Consider the following 16,137-nt stretch of genomic DNA (forward strand, 5'->3'; position numbering starts at 1 on the left):
AAGCGGACGAGAAGCGGACAACACTGACGGTAGAAGTGAGGGAATTCTCTTTTCGCTTTCACCACCCTCGGGGTCAAAACGTCAATGTCCATCTAGCTATGTATCCATAGTTCAACATCTTTCTTTCTAGTTTTGCGGACATATGGCCTCAAAATACCTATACGGACCTCTCCGGGCGTGGGATCTTTCGTATGCCGGATGCTTAGTAGCTCGAGGGGCTCACAGGATCAAAAGTTGCACACCCTCCCCTTATTATATCCGCAGCAAGCGTTCTTACCTCGTCTGTGACAAGGGCCTGATACAAGGGCTTAGAGCGTAATGACTCAATACAAAAGATGGATTTTATAGGATATCAAAGGTCTTTAGTTTTTCAAAGAAAGTTAGGGACGAGTGACTATTACATATACATGAAGGGAACAGCTGCGCCTATGGTTTCTACCACACTCGAACTAGCTGTTTCTCAGTCCTTCTCAAAGAACATGGGTCTCTACGGAGAAAAGATTGGCGCACTGCATTGCTCTGCCGAACGTCAATGGCTCTTGGATCTCCGAGAGATGAGCGGGCGGATTAGACAAATGCGCAGAGCACTCCATGACGAGCTTGTCGCCTTGGGTACTCCTGGGCAGTGGGATCACGTTGTCTCTTTCTATTCTTCAGAAGAGTCATGCCACTCATCTTGAGTTTAGACTACTTCCCAGCCATCTGGCCTCATCAGATCGCTAGCCAGCCTCTTAAACTACTAATATGAATGATTTTATACCATCTAGCAAGTACGTCAAGTCTGCTTGCTCAACCAACAGAGACAGTCTTACCCGACAGCGCCCCTCGTTCACCGCATGTTCCATTTTCTCATAGAATTACCTCTGGATAGATTCACTAGCATCATCCAAGGCTTCTTTAGCAAAATGAAGTGGTGCTGACTACCGGCACCATTGTTGATTGTCACGCAGCCAAGTCCTTGCCTTGGCCTTTTGCTTAGTCTTCTTGCTGCGTAAGACATGACTAAGGTGGCCATTCAGGGGCTTGTAGGCTTTGTTATGAGAAGAAATAAACCTGAAAATAGCTCTTGCCACTGTACTAATGCGAGAGCATAAGCTCGCCACAGCTGCTGCACAACAGGAAAAGCATAATTTGACAATAATCCTCCAACGACTCATCTCCATTTCTTTCCAAGTTGCTCATGTTGGAATAAATATAATTTGAGCGCTACGGTAATAACACGTACAAAATGCTTCCAACTTACACATAACCTTGTTTCCGTTGCTACTACGTTATATATTACTTCATTATGACCCGCACTCGAAGCCTTGCTGAACATCACTCGTTTCTCCCCAGCATCCCTCACTGTGCGTCTCTCCCACCGTCAGGGGTTCACTGACTCTCCTTCGGCCGAGTTTGAGTCACAGGGACTGCTCAACCCAGGTTGTGGTGAAGGATGAGCTTGCGGCAGCAAAGACAGCAGGGATGAGACCGACCGCAGTGGTCGGTCTAAGCCAGAGGCATTGGGTGTAGTGAGAGACTCGATGTGGAATAACGACGTATTTGCAAAAGGTATAATGAACAACACGTAAGAAGTAAGTGTCGCAGATAGTAACACTACCTGAATGGTGACATTGATTGTTTCAAATGTGCACCAAGGAATGCTATTCCCTTTCCATGAGATTTGCTACGCAGGCAACCGGTGATGTAGGTGCTACAGGACAAAGGTCGGGCTCAAAGCGCAACTTTTGCCTCTATCCAGGTTACGCTCTGTGGTCAACCATGATATTCCATGTCCTGCTGTATTGTATGCGTCCCCGCAGCGTCAGTGGCGCCAGGTCGCCTCTGTTTTTTCACGATAATGTGACACCGCTTGCGAGACATTTCCGAGGGAGCAGCCATGCTTGAGCATACGTAGAACATGATTCTGCAAAATACAATAGTCGATAAGAGTTATTCAGCCGCAAAACTCTATCGTGTTCACGAGGCTTGGGCGGTTAAACCATTTGAGGGGGCAAAGTTTGACGCCTTTCCGCCTCGTCCCTTCAGCTGCAGTTTTGCGACATTTCTCCTCCGCGATTGCCGAAGAGCATGGAGGGCAACCACGAACAATAAAATTGTGCAAGATTCGCAGTGCCATTCGTCCAAGTTACATGTTTAGACACCAAGGACTGTCGTCGAGACGAGTAAGCTGTGAGAGAGATGAAAATTGCGCACAAGGCATCAGCGCCACAACTAGGTTTTGAGTATTGTACCGACTTGACTTTATATATTTTCAGCAAATAATATAAGGAAAGAACTAAAATATTCTTGAAATGTTTTCAACCATCTTTTCTCAGGAAAATTAAGTGCTTATCCAAAGCCTAGGCGGAAACGTCATTTTGAAAGATTGCTCTTGGCAGGTTTTGCCGGCATCAGCAGCCATAATCTCGTAGAGGCTTTGCGCAAAGGCATCAACGACCAGTCCAGCCACCGCGTGCTAGACATATGATGGCCGAGTATACCCAACGTTTTTGGAAGGGCTACTGCCGAAAACAGTCCGTCGTGGAGCTCAATCAAGATGGGTGTCTCCGGAAGAGCTTTGCCGAAGAGGGTGTGCGGTGGAACTTTCCGATGGCGTCGAGCGGGAAACTGTGGTTCGTTTGAGATCGGAGAGGTCCCAGCTGCCGTCTGTGTAATGAAGCCAAATGCCACGGTTGTAACCGCTAAAATCGGCGGCAGTTGACGCCACTATGCGAATATCTCGGGGTGCTTTCAAACATCGAGAACAGGAGTCACGGGGTGACAGGAAGCGTGCAGATCCCTTAGACCGGCTTTCCTCTCTCCAGACGGAAAATAATTCGTTCATTCAATCAAAACCGGCTTTTCTCCATTTCTTCCCGCTTGCAGCTTGTTCGCCCCTATGAGTCAAATTCATATGCGTCAGAGTCACATTTGTCGTATTGGCCGTCCCTAATGCCCACAAAGTGAAAGACATCAGGTATATTTGTGGCCTCGGGGTTGCGAATGCGAATGCGATTTGCGACGATGTCCAAATCAGTTCTAACGGTCATGATCAAGTATTCATCACTAATGAATTGAATGATGGGGTTGCATTCCTCCGGTCCATTAGATAATGGTATCATTAACTGGCCAGCCCTTCTTGGAGGCCAAAAGGCTGCAAATTCGCTGACAGAATCAGAATCCAAGTATATGTGGCCATAAGCCATGGTCTCCTCTGGATCTATTACATCGTCCGGGTCCCAGCAGAGAGCACTGAACTCGACGTATGGCGTCCTGAAGAACCACTCATGGGAACAATAGTCGTGAAAATCGACGGAATATAGCGTAAACATCTGGTTAAAGATGGGTTTTAGCTTAGGGCAGTCTCCCCTTTCCTGGGCTTCCAGCATAGCCTCATAGGCTGCGTAGACTTCCTGTTCGCCACGAGCCTCTTCCGCCCGGTCTTCATTCTCAGGGCAGCCTCGCTCGTTCTGGGCCTTTAGAATAGCCTCATAGGCTGGGTAGACTATTGGGTTTTCCGGCACTTGTTCCTCTTCGTCTAGTAAGCGTATCTTCCGGGCTATGCGTTGGCGCTTTAAGTCATAGTAGTTATAGGCATCGCTTCCTGTATATGAAAGTTCCGATTCCTCGTCGTCATCCTCCCAGGAGTCGCATTCGCATTCATCCTCACTGCCGCATTCGCATCCATCCTCACCGTCACCTTCGCATGCAGCGTCTGAGCCACTACCTTCGCTGTCGCCCTCACCCTCTCCCAGTTCTGAGATGTCCTCGTCAAAGTCACTTCCTCTAACCTCCCGGTCCTCTAGGTCGCAGGTGACCGACACTCGATAGTACCAGTCTGGGAGTTCCATTGCGGTGTGGTAATCACGACGTCGAGATGATTTGGGCCGTGTCGTTCTATTGCTGGCTTTCGAGTTTTTCCGATGGGTGCATAGATGAAATGGCCTGACAGAAATCTTCAGACCAAGCTGGCTGTCAGTGGTTGAACCCTACATACAATTCAGACCCTGAAAGTTTAGCCATGTATAACATCAGTAAGTGGGCCAGCTGGCAGGTTATTCACTAACAGCTGTTAAAGTGGACCCTGTATTTTCTTCCGAGAGAAATCAAGGAGCCCGCCCGGGCTGATAAGGCGATACAAGGAGAATAAAAAGGAATATAAACCCTAGTAAAGAGTACTAATCCTCTTATAAAATATACATATGGTGTGTAATGTGGAAAGGAGCGGGGTTAGGTCAATACATACATTCCTTTCGCTTGACCGTAATTTCAACTGTCACACAAAAAATTAAAAAAACAGGCCTGTACTCCGTACATATTTTGTGTGATATACCCCGTACTTCTGTGAGGGCCCCCTTATCAGGTAACATTAACTGTTTAATTGCTTGCACAGCGCCACACTTATTTAAATCCCCAAGTTTGCCGAACTCAATGCAGGCAAGGTATTCATATGTAAGAGAGTTATCAAACATGTCGTGTTACTAATTGCCCATCCCAATGGTATCCAGCAGCTGGGCATCAGGTCCAGTATACAAACCCGCAATGCCAACAAAGGGAGAACATTACTCCGTACGCAGGCGCAAACTCCATCACGGGGCGGGATGCTGCGATAAAGAGGAGGCAAGAGAAAGAAGAACAAGAACAAGAGCTGGCGAGGGTTTTTTATTCTACACGAGTCGGTATTATTAAACCATGCCGTTCTGCGCCGCCACCCTACTCTCCAGTCAAATCAATAATGTCAATCTCTGTGGGAGGCAACTTCCTCTTCACTCCAGCAACGGGTGACTGGCGCAATCTCGTGGAGCTAATTGCCTGCAATGGCCCACGAGGTTGGTCTGCCGCCCGTGAGGAGCCTGAAACCACTGCCGGCGATTGACCCTGAGCCCGCTCCGGCGCCGCGGAGAGATGCTCCATATTGACAATAGTTAGGTAGTTCGGTCCAAGAAGTAGCGAGAGGTGGAGCGGCTCGAACTTTCGAATCTGTTCCTTCGCCAACATCAACCGCGATTTCCAGTCCAGAAGCCTCTTCTCATTGTGTCGGAACGTCTTGGTTACCACTAGAGTTTGGGGTGAACCCGACCGCCACGTTTCATGGGTACAGTCTACTCCCCCGGAGTCGAGCTGCTGGTGCAAGTGCATACGTCGTTTTTTATTTACGGAAAAGCGGCCGACTCTTTCTGTGCCAGCAAGAAACCTGTTCAGCCACTGACAGTCGGAGCATTGGCAGCGTACACCGGGCCGTATCAGGCTTGTCTTCTCGGTGGGCTTGTGCCCTACGTACTTATTGACGTACGCGTGTAGAAGGGCCGAAAAGAGCTGTTGACAATATGGGTTGTCCAGAGGTATAGTGTTGGAGACAAGAATGGGTATAAGACGGCGTAGGAAGGGAAGCCACAAGGCGTGGAATTCAAGTGCTGGGAGCTGTTGAGCCTTGACGACGAGTTTGGAAACGAATAGCGTTACGAGGTCGTCTGCTTCTGTGCTTGACTGGATGATGGCTGAGAAGAAATCGGCCAGCACTTCATAACTGATGGCTGTTCGGCGGTCCAATTTTTGGGCTTGTTCACAATTGTGTGGTGTTTTCTTGGTTGGAATCGCCTGGCCTCCAGCGTCGCCACGCATTTGTGTGAAATCTGCCAAAGTGATGAAGTATCTGGCCTTGGCCTGGTAAAACTGGATAGCATTTCCCATTGGCAAGATTCCATTTTTGCTTTGCTGTCGAAGCCGGGCCAGGAATGCAAGAAAGAAGGCCGCGGCATCATGTCTTTGATCGATCCTGGGCAAAATGCTGAGAAAATAGTTAGCGTTATACAAATAGCAGGCAGGAACCAATGAAGCTGGTGCAACGCACATTTGCGACATAAAGGTCGGGGGATCATTGAAAAACAAGGCAAGATCCACCATGGCAGGCCCATCTTCGCGGCCCAGAGACTCGGAAGCGCAGGCATCCATGCAAGAGCGGAGTTTTCCGCGAGCCCAGTCTAGAATATAATCAGGAGTAGCAGCGGTGTCAGGAGTCAAAGCGTCGTTTGACATGGGCACCAATTTCGTGATGGCGGTAAACTGATCGGCGAAGTAAGGATAGGAGGAAATGGCAGAAGATATCCTACTATAGTTAGCTCTCGAAAGGGCCACATGATCTAGCAAGCATACCCGCTTTGAATAACATTAAACCGTTCATTAGTATTGCTATCGCCAGTAAGCAACCACTGCCGCACCCAGACAAAGAAATCTGGCGGCAGAAGGCCTTCGTGATGGCCAGCAGCCTCTTGCAAGAAGTTATATTTTCCGTGCTGGATGGCAGCCGTAAGAACGTCCCGTATGCCGTCCCCATCGATCCACGGTTCCTGTGCGCCAAACCCTCCGATGGTCTTGCGGCGGATGTTCCACGCCTGCTTGGATAACATTACCAGCGCATTGACGAAAGACTGGGGGGTGCTGTGGTTGCAAACATGCTCGGGCCAAATACCGGATCTGTGTCTTGAAATTGTGATGGGATGGGCAGCAACTATCCTCATCGTAGGTATCAAAGAAGGACAGGAGCGAATCACGGGGAACGATGACAGCGGCCTAAATTGTTGAGTGAGTGGTGACTAGAGATGACAAATATGAAGAATAAGAGGTGACATACCGTTACTCGATACCAGTGCGTCGCCGTTGGGCCCCGAGAAAGAAAATATCGTCTTAATACGTCCAGCTGTTACCAGCAATCCTGCAACTAGGGTGGATTGAGCAGCCAATAGAGACACACCGAGTTTCCCATATACCCTTCGTACTCCTCTTTCGCTTCTTCAAGGTCCTCGAAGCAGTCTTCTTGGAGGATGTCTTGTTCATCGAGGCGCAAACGCGTCGTCACCACATGGCCCTCCAAGTCGACAAGAGTCTTCACTGCATAGCTCGTGTCAAGAACTTCCTCAATATAGTGATGGCTGGATTCATCATCGTTGTAGTCGTTGTAGTAAGAACGATTATATCTCCTATATCCGTCGTACCTGTCTTCGTCGGGGTCGTACTCGCACATTCCCATCTCCTTCTTTTCTAGTAGTGCGAGGAACACATCAACCGCCAACTCCCCGGATATCTCCTTCAGGGCATGGACCTGCGCCAAATCTCGCGTCTTCAGCGCCTTTAGCGAAATATTGGCTTCAGTGTAGTCGTGGTCGAGCACGTGGTACACGCAGTTGGTCTCGCGCGACTCTTTGGGCTCGCTGAGCCACCGTTTGAGAGTGCGACGGAGCGCTCCCGTCTCAAACTGCTGTAAGCCTGCCGACGGACCAGGCCCAGTCAAGTGAAGAGCGAGGTTGTAAGTCAGAACCCATCGGAAGCCCGAGGTGACGGGCAGCACCTCGTGCGACACGTCCGAGTACCACGAGGCGAAGGACTGAGGGGCCTCAGATGTCTTGAAAACCTTTTTCTGGCCGCAGTGCTTGAGAACTACCTCTCCGCCTTGGTGGGCTGACGGTAGGCAAACGACGAGGGTGCCGAACATGCCAGGAATCTTCTCGGTGCTTGCGTAGTATGTCCAGTCAGTCTGACGGCGACCATAGCTATCGAGATCCTAGAAGAACGTACTCGGTATGTGCCTTGAACATGGCACCCTTCTCGTAGATGAGCATTTTGTAAATCTGGGCCGCGATGGGGGCATTAATGCCTAGATTTAAGGCGACTTGGGCACACAAATGCCGCATGAAGCCCGGCCAATGTGGGCTTTGGAACCTGAACTGCCCTGAGTCCAACTCCCACGTCTTTCGAACCGCAGTGTCGACGATGGTGGCGCTCCCCTTGCCGTATGGCGCCTGGCGAGCCTTTGCGATCAGCTGGCGGGCTTGCACCTCGCTCAGGGGCATGGTAATGTCGCCTACGTTGTCGACGAACAGGCCGGCAGGCGGCGGTTGAGGCAGGACACCGAACGATGCAAAGGATCCTGGGGTCTTGATGCTTGATAGAGCGCTGAGAAGGTCGTCCATGAGCCCGACGTCGTAGCCGTCAACGCCCAGATTGTTGCCCTCGGGAGTCTCGACGACAGCGCTGGGTCGTGCCGAGTTGTTTTCTGCCGCAGGCACCATCGCCGCAGCAGATTCTTGGTCTGATATCATGATTGTCTGCTTGCAGGGAAAACAAGACCCAGATGTGCAGAGGGAAGGAGCAGCCAGTCGTCAAACGAAGAAGTTCACTAACACGCAAAGGTTGACGCGATTGACGCGTTGCCAAGTCGACGCGTCGGCCATCCAGTGCAGGGATTTTTATATTAAAAATAAAATCGGTGGGAAGATCACTAGCCCTTTTACTTGGAAATATAAAGCTAATTCAATCAAAGACTATTTTGTAGGTAGAAATACTGACATTATAGAATTTATAGTATATCGAAGGGTCAAATGGTATAATTGCAGCGCGCCGTGTGTGCGGCGGCAGGCTGGTCACCCGAGCGGGCTGCCCTTTTCCACTGATGTAAGGCGCTGCACCAGCGAAAGAAGAGAGCAAGGATTAGGTCTAGTTAAATGCGACAAATGCAGCAAAGATGGATATCCCGAACTGTGCTATTATGCAAGTCAAAGTAGTAAGGGAAGTGTTACGGCGAGTTTCATAGAACCTAAATTTCCGTCCGCAAGAAACCAGGACTTGATGGTGGCTGATTGGGGTCTTGCGAGTTGACCGCAACAATCGTCCGAGGATTTGTCTGCGAATTATGGAGCATTTTGCGTCGCTCCAGCCTCAACTGACATGCAGTTTTTACACCAGTGACGCTTGTCATTCCTTGCCGTTTACTTGAGAATATTTTCGTTTGTTCCTGGCATCCCCGTTTCACTTCCTAAAATATTGTCTAGCGTTGATACGGAGTACTTCAGTCCTTGTGTTCATTATGCAAGTGCCTCGCGAGACACACTGGAAACTCTATATGACCTGTAGCGACCGTAGGATTTCTGGCTTCTTATGAAATGGTGCTGCAAGTACAGGAGGAACCTTTCGGCCGTCTATCTATACCCTGTCAAGTTGACTGTGTTATGGGCTAGCTGCAAGTCCGCTGATCCAGGAGACTGTATCTGCAAACATCTTCCCAAAGCCTGGGGTAGTTTTTTAGGAATATTTTAATACACAGCAGAACACCGCCAACTAAATGTACTTTAAGCATATAATTTTAGCTTCCTAGCTAAACAATCAAGCTTCGGCCCAAACCCAACACTGTGCCGGCGCGACTGTTTGCTGAGGGCAGAAGCGGCGCTGGTTAGAAACTAGTTGCTTCGAAAACCAGGGCCAAATTCACATTCTTATTTACATGATGGTCAACCGCCATCCCTGGCCACCATGACACATCACAGCATGTCGGGACCAGTTCAAGTCAGGCATTAACTAACTGGCATGACCCTTGTCTGAGCCGCCTCGGCGAGGGCCCCGAATTGCCCGCAAAGTAAGTCGCATTGGTAGACAGAAAACACACCCATATGTCTGACCAAAGGAGATGTAGTCAACATCACGGCATCCATTCTATGGCGTAATTGCTCCACAGCGACCTTTCTGGGGACAAGGGGAGTGGCAGATGTTTGCAATATGCTCTTCTACATGCCGAAGTCAAATGAGCCGCGTCCCCCCGAAGGTGTTTTTCTGTTGTTAAAATTCCGGGCCGAGCTTAAGCCCTTATCTGCTTGTCCTTATCGGTATCTGCATGCGAGCCTACCCCGAGTATGGACCAACGTCAATAGCATCTCATCCTGCGTTGCGATGCTGGATACGTCGGACTAAAATATCACGCACCTTTATCGACGGGCCACTGCGGAGAGAAGTGGTTAGCCGCTGACTAGAGGCGGAGATAGACACCTCACCCTTGTTGCCGCCCCAAGCCTGTCATAGGAGAATGACAATGATGACCAGTTTAACCTGGAACAGTTTGAGCTGCGCATTAAGGGTCCCACGGCCAAGCTTGCGAATGGCCAATCAAGACGGCCATGGTGGTGAGATGCGTCTCCTAACAGACCTCGGCACGCGCGTGAAAACTGAACGTGCAAAGTGCGTGGATGCTGATAAGGGGAGGAGAGGTTGAAGAGAGCCTCTGGGAGTACATACCAAAAAAAAAAAAAAAAACGTCACAATTGAGATACGGGCTGTTGATTGTAACAATAGGCAGCTCGAAAAAAAATATCTTACTCGTCCTGGAGCACAGAAGATGTGACGCTGGAAATACCCGGGAGTAGTCGTTGGTTTCGAGGTGCTAATGGACTGAGGAGGCTGCAGACATCTGGCACAGCAAATGTACTAACAACAGAAGTCAACAAGCGTGCCCAGTCTAGTTCGGGCTAAACCCAAGAGGCTCCGCGCCTGCTCAAGTGGGCCCTGCTTGTGGCACCTTGGGCCAAGGAGCACTTGGAGATTTTTCAAGACTGAGACCAACAGCCTTGTTCAGACTGGTTTAGTTGGGACTGGCTGGAAAGTTTGGCGGCAGCTGCCGTCATCACCAGGTTTCCTCGGGGCCTTGGACAATTCAATCCTGAACCCACTTGTAAATTGCCTCCGACCACCACGCCTCTCCTCTCCTTATCGCACTTTGGCTTCTTGGCTTTTCTTCCTTCTCATCCGCTCCTTCCTGCCGACTACCGGTGCCGTTTTTTGTCCTGAACTCGGATCTTTCAAGCATCATTTCCAAAGTATACCGTCTCTTTTTCTTCGTCTTCCTCCTTTGGCGGAAGCTCGACTTTTTCCTTTGCTGTCCTGCCTGCGTCGTCACCCCCAGGACCCTGTCGGCCCCTTCGGTCGCGCATCCCCAGCTCTCCCGGTCGACCTCGAAACGAGAATAAAACCGTGCCACGCGGACACCTCTGCCGTCGCATCATGTCAGTTGCCATCGTACGGTCTTCTCGACATCCCTATTGACGCCCCTAGCAAAGCATTCTCTTTCTTTTGCAATTTGCAACAATTGCACCGCAAAAATGTCTACCCGTCAGACCCGAAGGAAATCTGCCAAGCTGCGCGAAGCTGCTGCAGCTGCAGCCTCATCCGATGACGATCAGAAGCCCATCATCATGAATGGCAATGGCTCTGCTCACCACACTCCGGAAGCCACGGACATCGAGGAAGATGAGAATATCTTTCTGTTCTGGCCCAATATTATCGGTGCGCAGCTCCACGATGCCTTGTTCTTGCATTCTTGGGCGATTGCTAACGCTCGCGCATCTCTAGGCTACATCCGTATCGTCCTCGCCATCGCCTCCCTATACTACATGCCCGTCCACCCGCGAACCTGCTCGGTCCTCTATAGCATCTCCTGCCTGTTGGATGCATTCGATGGCTATGCTGCCCGCATTTTCGAACAGTCTACTCGCTTCGGTGCCGTCCTTGACATGGTTACTGATCGCTGCACAACCTCATGTCTGCTCGTCTTTCTGTCTTCTGCCTTCCCCAGATGGGCTATTCTGTTTCAGGGCCTGATTGCGCTCGACTTCTCTAGCCATTACATGCACATGTATGCCACCCTCGTCGTCGGCGGCTCCGACTCGAGCCACAAGAACATTGATAAGAGTCAGAACTGGCTCCTTAACTTGTACTACACCAACAAGGTAGGCAAAAACAATATCGTGGACCGTGATATTGAGAGCATGGGCTAAGAATATGTTCCGCAGAATGTCTTGTTTACTCTGTGCGCTCTCAATGAGCTCTTCTTCATCGGTCTTTACCTTCTGGCCTTTTCGTCTCCTTGGCTGTCTCCCCACCTGATCAAGAGCGTCGAAGAGACGAGTGGTGGTTTCGTCAACCCCGGTGCTCCAGTTAACACCTCGCTGCTCCGACAGATGTTCCCCGACCCCTTTAGCGCCTCTGCGCTAGAAATTGCCCGTGCCAACAAGATGGACTCTCTTATTCCTTGGGCTATTGCTGGTATCAGCTTGCCTTTCATGGTTATTAAGCAGGCTATCAACGGAGTCCAGTTATACAACGCAAGCAAGTGGCTTGCTGATGTTGATATCAAAATGCGCAAGGAGAAGGGCCTCCCCCGCAAGAATAAGGCCAAACGTGTATAGTTTAGCTGCAGACGTGACGATCTTGACACGGTGCAGGCGTCTACGACGACTAAGAATCCTACGACACAGATGAGCCGTGTGCGGACCTCGTTTGGTCTTGGCGGGGTGGTATGTGGTTGGTCTAGGTTCCATAGACATGGAGGCACCTGAGGACATCTACACTTTCTCTTCCCTGGTGGCGCAGAGATGCCTGTTTTGAAGGCAGGAATCGTGCGCAACACTTGACTTTCGCTGCGGTGGCACGACAGAGCGCGTCCCACCAACTTTTTTTAACTGCATGAATTGGCGTCTGGAAACTTGGAGGGTTGATGGATCGTGGTATAATGCAATGGCATATGCAGACTCCACGGCTTTGGGTGGATTTAGTCTAAACACAAGGCAATATGTTCCGAGGGTCCCTATAAGGCACATATTTTGTATCTTTACGTCGGATCTATTTCTTGGGCAGATCAATATTGGGGCTTTGTACGGAAAACAATGGCTATTGGTCCTATTTATCTTAATTACAGGGAGAGTCTTTCGCTATTGTTTGCTTCTTCATAAGGGGGAATGGCTTGCTACTATTTACTTCTTTTGGGGCCGCTGCCCAACTTTAGCCTTTTTCTTTTCCATGGGAAGTATTTTTATCGCCTCTGGCATAAGCACTAATGAAAGGGGAGGATGGGGGGTTTCAACGAAAGGCTTCATATGGATATATTGCAATATGAGTGCTAAAAATCAATCAATCCAACCTCCATTACGTACATCGTTTCCTTATCCTGAAATGTCCTGTTCATGCTAGATGATGCTAGGTAGTAGTTCTGCCGGCATTGGCACTGGAGGATACAATCTGGCTATTGTCGGACTCGGATATGTCTGCGTTGCGGATGATGCTGGTTACAGCCCTGGGGGCTTCTTCGACGGCCTGCGAGAAGCCGTACCAGGCTACGACGGCGACACCAAGGAGGCCGGTTACGCAGCTGAATACTAGGGCTACGATGCCTCGGGATGTGAATCTGGGGTTGTTAGTGACCATGCATATATATGAGATGGCAGGGTGTGTCGAGGGATTGTGATGGAGAAGCTTACCCAGCTGGGAGGGGAGCAGGGGGCTCACTCTGGCCGCTGAGGTCGAGGAGGTCCCTTGTGTTGGCTGCCGCGTTGCCCTCAGTGGCAACATTGGCCTTTTGGCACGCCTGGAGGTGAGTGGGCGGGATGGAGAGCGTCTTTTGCAGCTCGGTGGGCGCTTCCACAAACGTTGCGATGAGGCCGGAAACGACGTGCCATTCGATGTGGCAGTGGAACAACCAGACTCCTACTCGTTTGGTTAACATGTATGAGCTTTGGTGGGTTATGGGGATCGAACACACCTGGGTTGTCGGCTTTGAATCGCAGGACCATGTTGCCTTCGGGCCAAATGACCATTGTGTCTCGGCGCATGGGCACCCTGGGGAACGTCTTGTCCGTCTCTCCACCTTCATCTGCAAAAGTACCTGCAGACTCGTTTGAGCGGTAGATGGCTTGGAAGTTGTGGCCGTGGAGATGGAACGGATGACGACCGCTGTCGAGGTTGTTGACGACGATCTGGACAATCTCATTCTTCTTCAGGACAAACGGATGCGTGTATTCGCCGTATACCCTGGGGTCGTTGGCCATTTCGCCGGCACTGAGGGCTGTGTAGAGCGTGGGGACCTTGGGGAACGTATAGGTGATGTTGTTGAAGAAGGCGTAGTTGGCACCATCACCGAGGTTGTCCATGATGACATTAAGCTCCACGGTTCGGTCGGGCTCTGGGAGGAGTTCCATGCCATCGTAGGCTTCGAGCGTCATGTCATCGAAGGGGTTTAGCTCGTCTACGAGAGCAGCGGCTGGATAGTCTTTGGATTTGTCGTAGCTGAGCCAGCCAGTGGAGTTGTAGTTGAGCTCAGGGGGGAGTACATCAAACAGAGTCTATGCGATTCCAGTTAGTTGCCGTCACGCTGTCTTATTACAAGGTAGGATGCGAACCTACCGTGTCCATACTTGCGACTATGGGAAAATTTGCAGATGTTTCGTTCTTGGTTGTCAGAAGGAAGCTCACTCTCTGAGCGGCGGAGACGTAAATCATTTCAGCTTCAGCGTCTTTGGTGTATACGCCATCAACCTCAACAATTCGCATCTTGTGGCCCTCAAACCAGAGGTACTGGCCGGCAAAGGCACCGATATTGACGACACGGAACATGTACGTCTTGCCGGGTTGGACAGAAATGGTTAAGTTCTGAGTGTCGTTCATGAGAGCAGCGTTGGGAACGGGCTCGGCTCCAGTTGGGTTTGTCTTGCTCATGAATTTTGGGATGAGTGTTGAAATCTCGTCATGGTACCAATCGGAAAGCGTTAGGACGATTTCCTCATCAACTTCTTTCTTGTACGGGAACTCGGGATCATGGACAATGACTGGGCCACGGAGACCGTCAGGATATTGACCATCATTGTGAGAGTGGTACCAATACGTGCCAGGTTGGTTGACCTAGGACTCAATTTCAGTGTGCTTGTTCATACACGTGAAGATAAGATTTCTCGACTGCTCGACTTACGGTAAAGTTGTAAGTGAATGAGTTGCCCGGTGGGATTGAGCACTGAGTGACGCCCGATGGGCCGTCCATGTTGTTGGTCCCATTCTGAAACAGGCCGTGAAAGTGCAGCGACGTCGACTGGTTTCCCAGCTGGTTATTGACATTGATAATTAGCCGGTCGCCGATATTGCACTCAATTCTAGGAATCGGCCATTTTCCATTGATGCCAATAACTGGTCGTTCAAACGCTGCATCGGGGTTGGCCCTAACCCAGGTCACGTTGAAATCGTGGTTGATGGTCGCTGCTGACGCCAAGCTCAGTGATGCAGCCAAGGCGGCTGTCAATCGCACAAGACCCGCCATCGAGATCCAGAGTTTTACCTCGTTCGGTAGTTGAAGATGTTGCTCAAGATAATCTGGGGGAAAACGTGCTCAAGCACGGAGAACTTTGCTCATGCGAGGCTCACGGTGTTGGGTGTATTTGACAACAGACTTAGCGCAGTCGCACCTTCCTAATCATGAAATGGAGCACTTGCAGAAATAAGCTCACAAGCTGGCCCAATGCGCACAGGTGGGAAGGAAAGAGCGACCGCCCCGTGCAGTCATATGCTTGTAGTCAAGTCTGCTCAACTTTGACTCCGAACGGAATTCTCCTTCACATGGATAAGAAGACCACTTCTCGCCCATTCCTCAACTGATTCAGGCCGCAGAAATTAGCCGGGATTCCCAGATACGAAGCCGAACCGGCCTGTCTCCTCTGTTGGACCACCACCCCGATATATTGGACTGGGCCAGGGCTGGAAAATGCAATAGTCTTGATCCCAGTGGATGTCCGATCTCGACAAGCGGACAATGCAGAACAGTATCAGCTAGCCAACTTTGGCTACCGACGTCAATGCAGCACGATCATCCTACGCTCAAGCCCATCTGTCCACACCTCCCCAAAAGCGAGCTCGGATTGCATGAGGGGTCGAGGGTTGAATCCTCCCGCCGATGGCGTTCTCTTGACTCCTTGATTGGATGTGGCGCAACTTTTGCAACGCCAAACCGAGGAGGGGCTGCTTGGTTCCTCACCTGACGAAAAAAAAAATCGATTATCCCTGGCCCATGGCCTGATTGATTGTGATTGATTGATTGATAACCTTAGCTGAAAGTCAACGACCCCATCTGATAAGCGGATCAATGGTGCCATGGCTAACTGTAGAAAACTCAGGCATTGACTTGCTAGATTGACAGGACGGAGACCAAAGATGAAGCAAAAGCCTTTAAAGAGCATCACCACTTTAACAGATGCTTTCTGGACCCATGCAAGGGATTATCTGATGATACCTTGGCGCACATGGCAAGGGGGGCCATGTGGCAGAGAGTCATTTTCAGTTCAAGGTTGGGAACTTTGTCGCCCCTAGAGGGGCAATTCGAAGCGGTCCCGAGACACATTCTGCGAATCGAAAATGCCTGCACATTCTCATCCCCGCTTTTGGCGCGGTAGGCGGCATGTGCATTCCCAATTGTGCATGTAGACCGCGCCAAACTTTTTGCGTTCGCATCATTGATCTTGTTGGCACGTCCCTCGGTGCGTCTGTTGTGTTACATTGACTACAACCACCCAGCCCCCCCAT

At 50.3% G+C, this 16,137-nt stretch overlaps 4 protein-coding genes across 4 annotated transcripts; 1 reads left to right on the plus strand and 3 right to left on the minus strand.

Moving 5' to 3' along the window:
- Positions 1-2,879: 2,879 nt before the first annotated feature.
- Positions 2,880-3,833, minus strand: MAA_08852 (uncharacterized protein; the record flags this gene model as incomplete). The annotated part of the gene is made up of 1 exon (XM_007826850.1): positions 2,880-3,833. The coding sequence occupies one exon, from the start codon at positions 3,831-3,833 to the stop codon at positions 2,880-2,882; it is 954 nt and encodes a 317-aa protein (XP_007825041.1).
- Positions 3,834-4,695: 862 nt separating this feature from the next.
- Positions 4,696-8,078, minus strand: MAA_08851 (2OG-Fe(II) oxygenase superfamily protein; the record flags this gene model as incomplete). The annotated part of the gene is made up of 5 exons (XM_007826849.1): positions 4,696-5,770; positions 5,834-6,088; positions 6,136-6,456; positions 6,750-7,490; positions 7,555-8,078. The coding sequence occupies 5 exons, from the start codon at positions 8,076-8,078 to the stop codon at positions 4,696-4,698; spliced, it is 2,916 nt and encodes a 971-aa protein (XP_007825040.1).
- Positions 8,079-10,901: 2,823 nt separating this feature from the next.
- Positions 10,902-11,987, plus strand: MAA_08850 (CDP-alcohol phosphatidyltransferase; the record flags this gene model as incomplete). The annotated part of the gene is made up of 2 exons (XM_007826848.1): positions 10,902-11,528; positions 11,592-11,987. 2 exons carry the CDS (start codon positions 10,902-10,904, stop codon positions 11,985-11,987), a joined length of 1,023 nt encoding a protein of 340 aa, XP_007825039.1.
- A 787-nt stretch (positions 11,988-12,774) lies between these two features.
- MAA_08849 (Cupredoxin) lies at positions 12,775-14,881 on the minus strand (the record flags this gene model as incomplete). The annotated part of the gene is made up of 5 exons (XM_007826847.2): positions 12,775-12,982; positions 13,056-13,284; positions 13,337-13,916; positions 13,978-14,472; positions 14,540-14,881. The coding sequence occupies 5 exons, from the start codon at positions 14,879-14,881 to the stop codon at positions 12,775-12,777; spliced, it is 1,854 nt and encodes a 617-aa protein (XP_007825038.2).
- Positions 14,882-16,137: the final 1,256 nt, after the last annotated feature.

Source organism: Metarhizium robertsii (genome assembly GCF_000187425.2).
Source record: "Metarhizium robertsii ARSEF 23 chromosome Unknown MAA_Scf_1, whole genome shotgun sequence".
NCBI lineage: Eukaryota > Fungi > Ascomycota > Sordariomycetes > Hypocreales > Clavicipitaceae > Metarhizium > Metarhizium robertsii.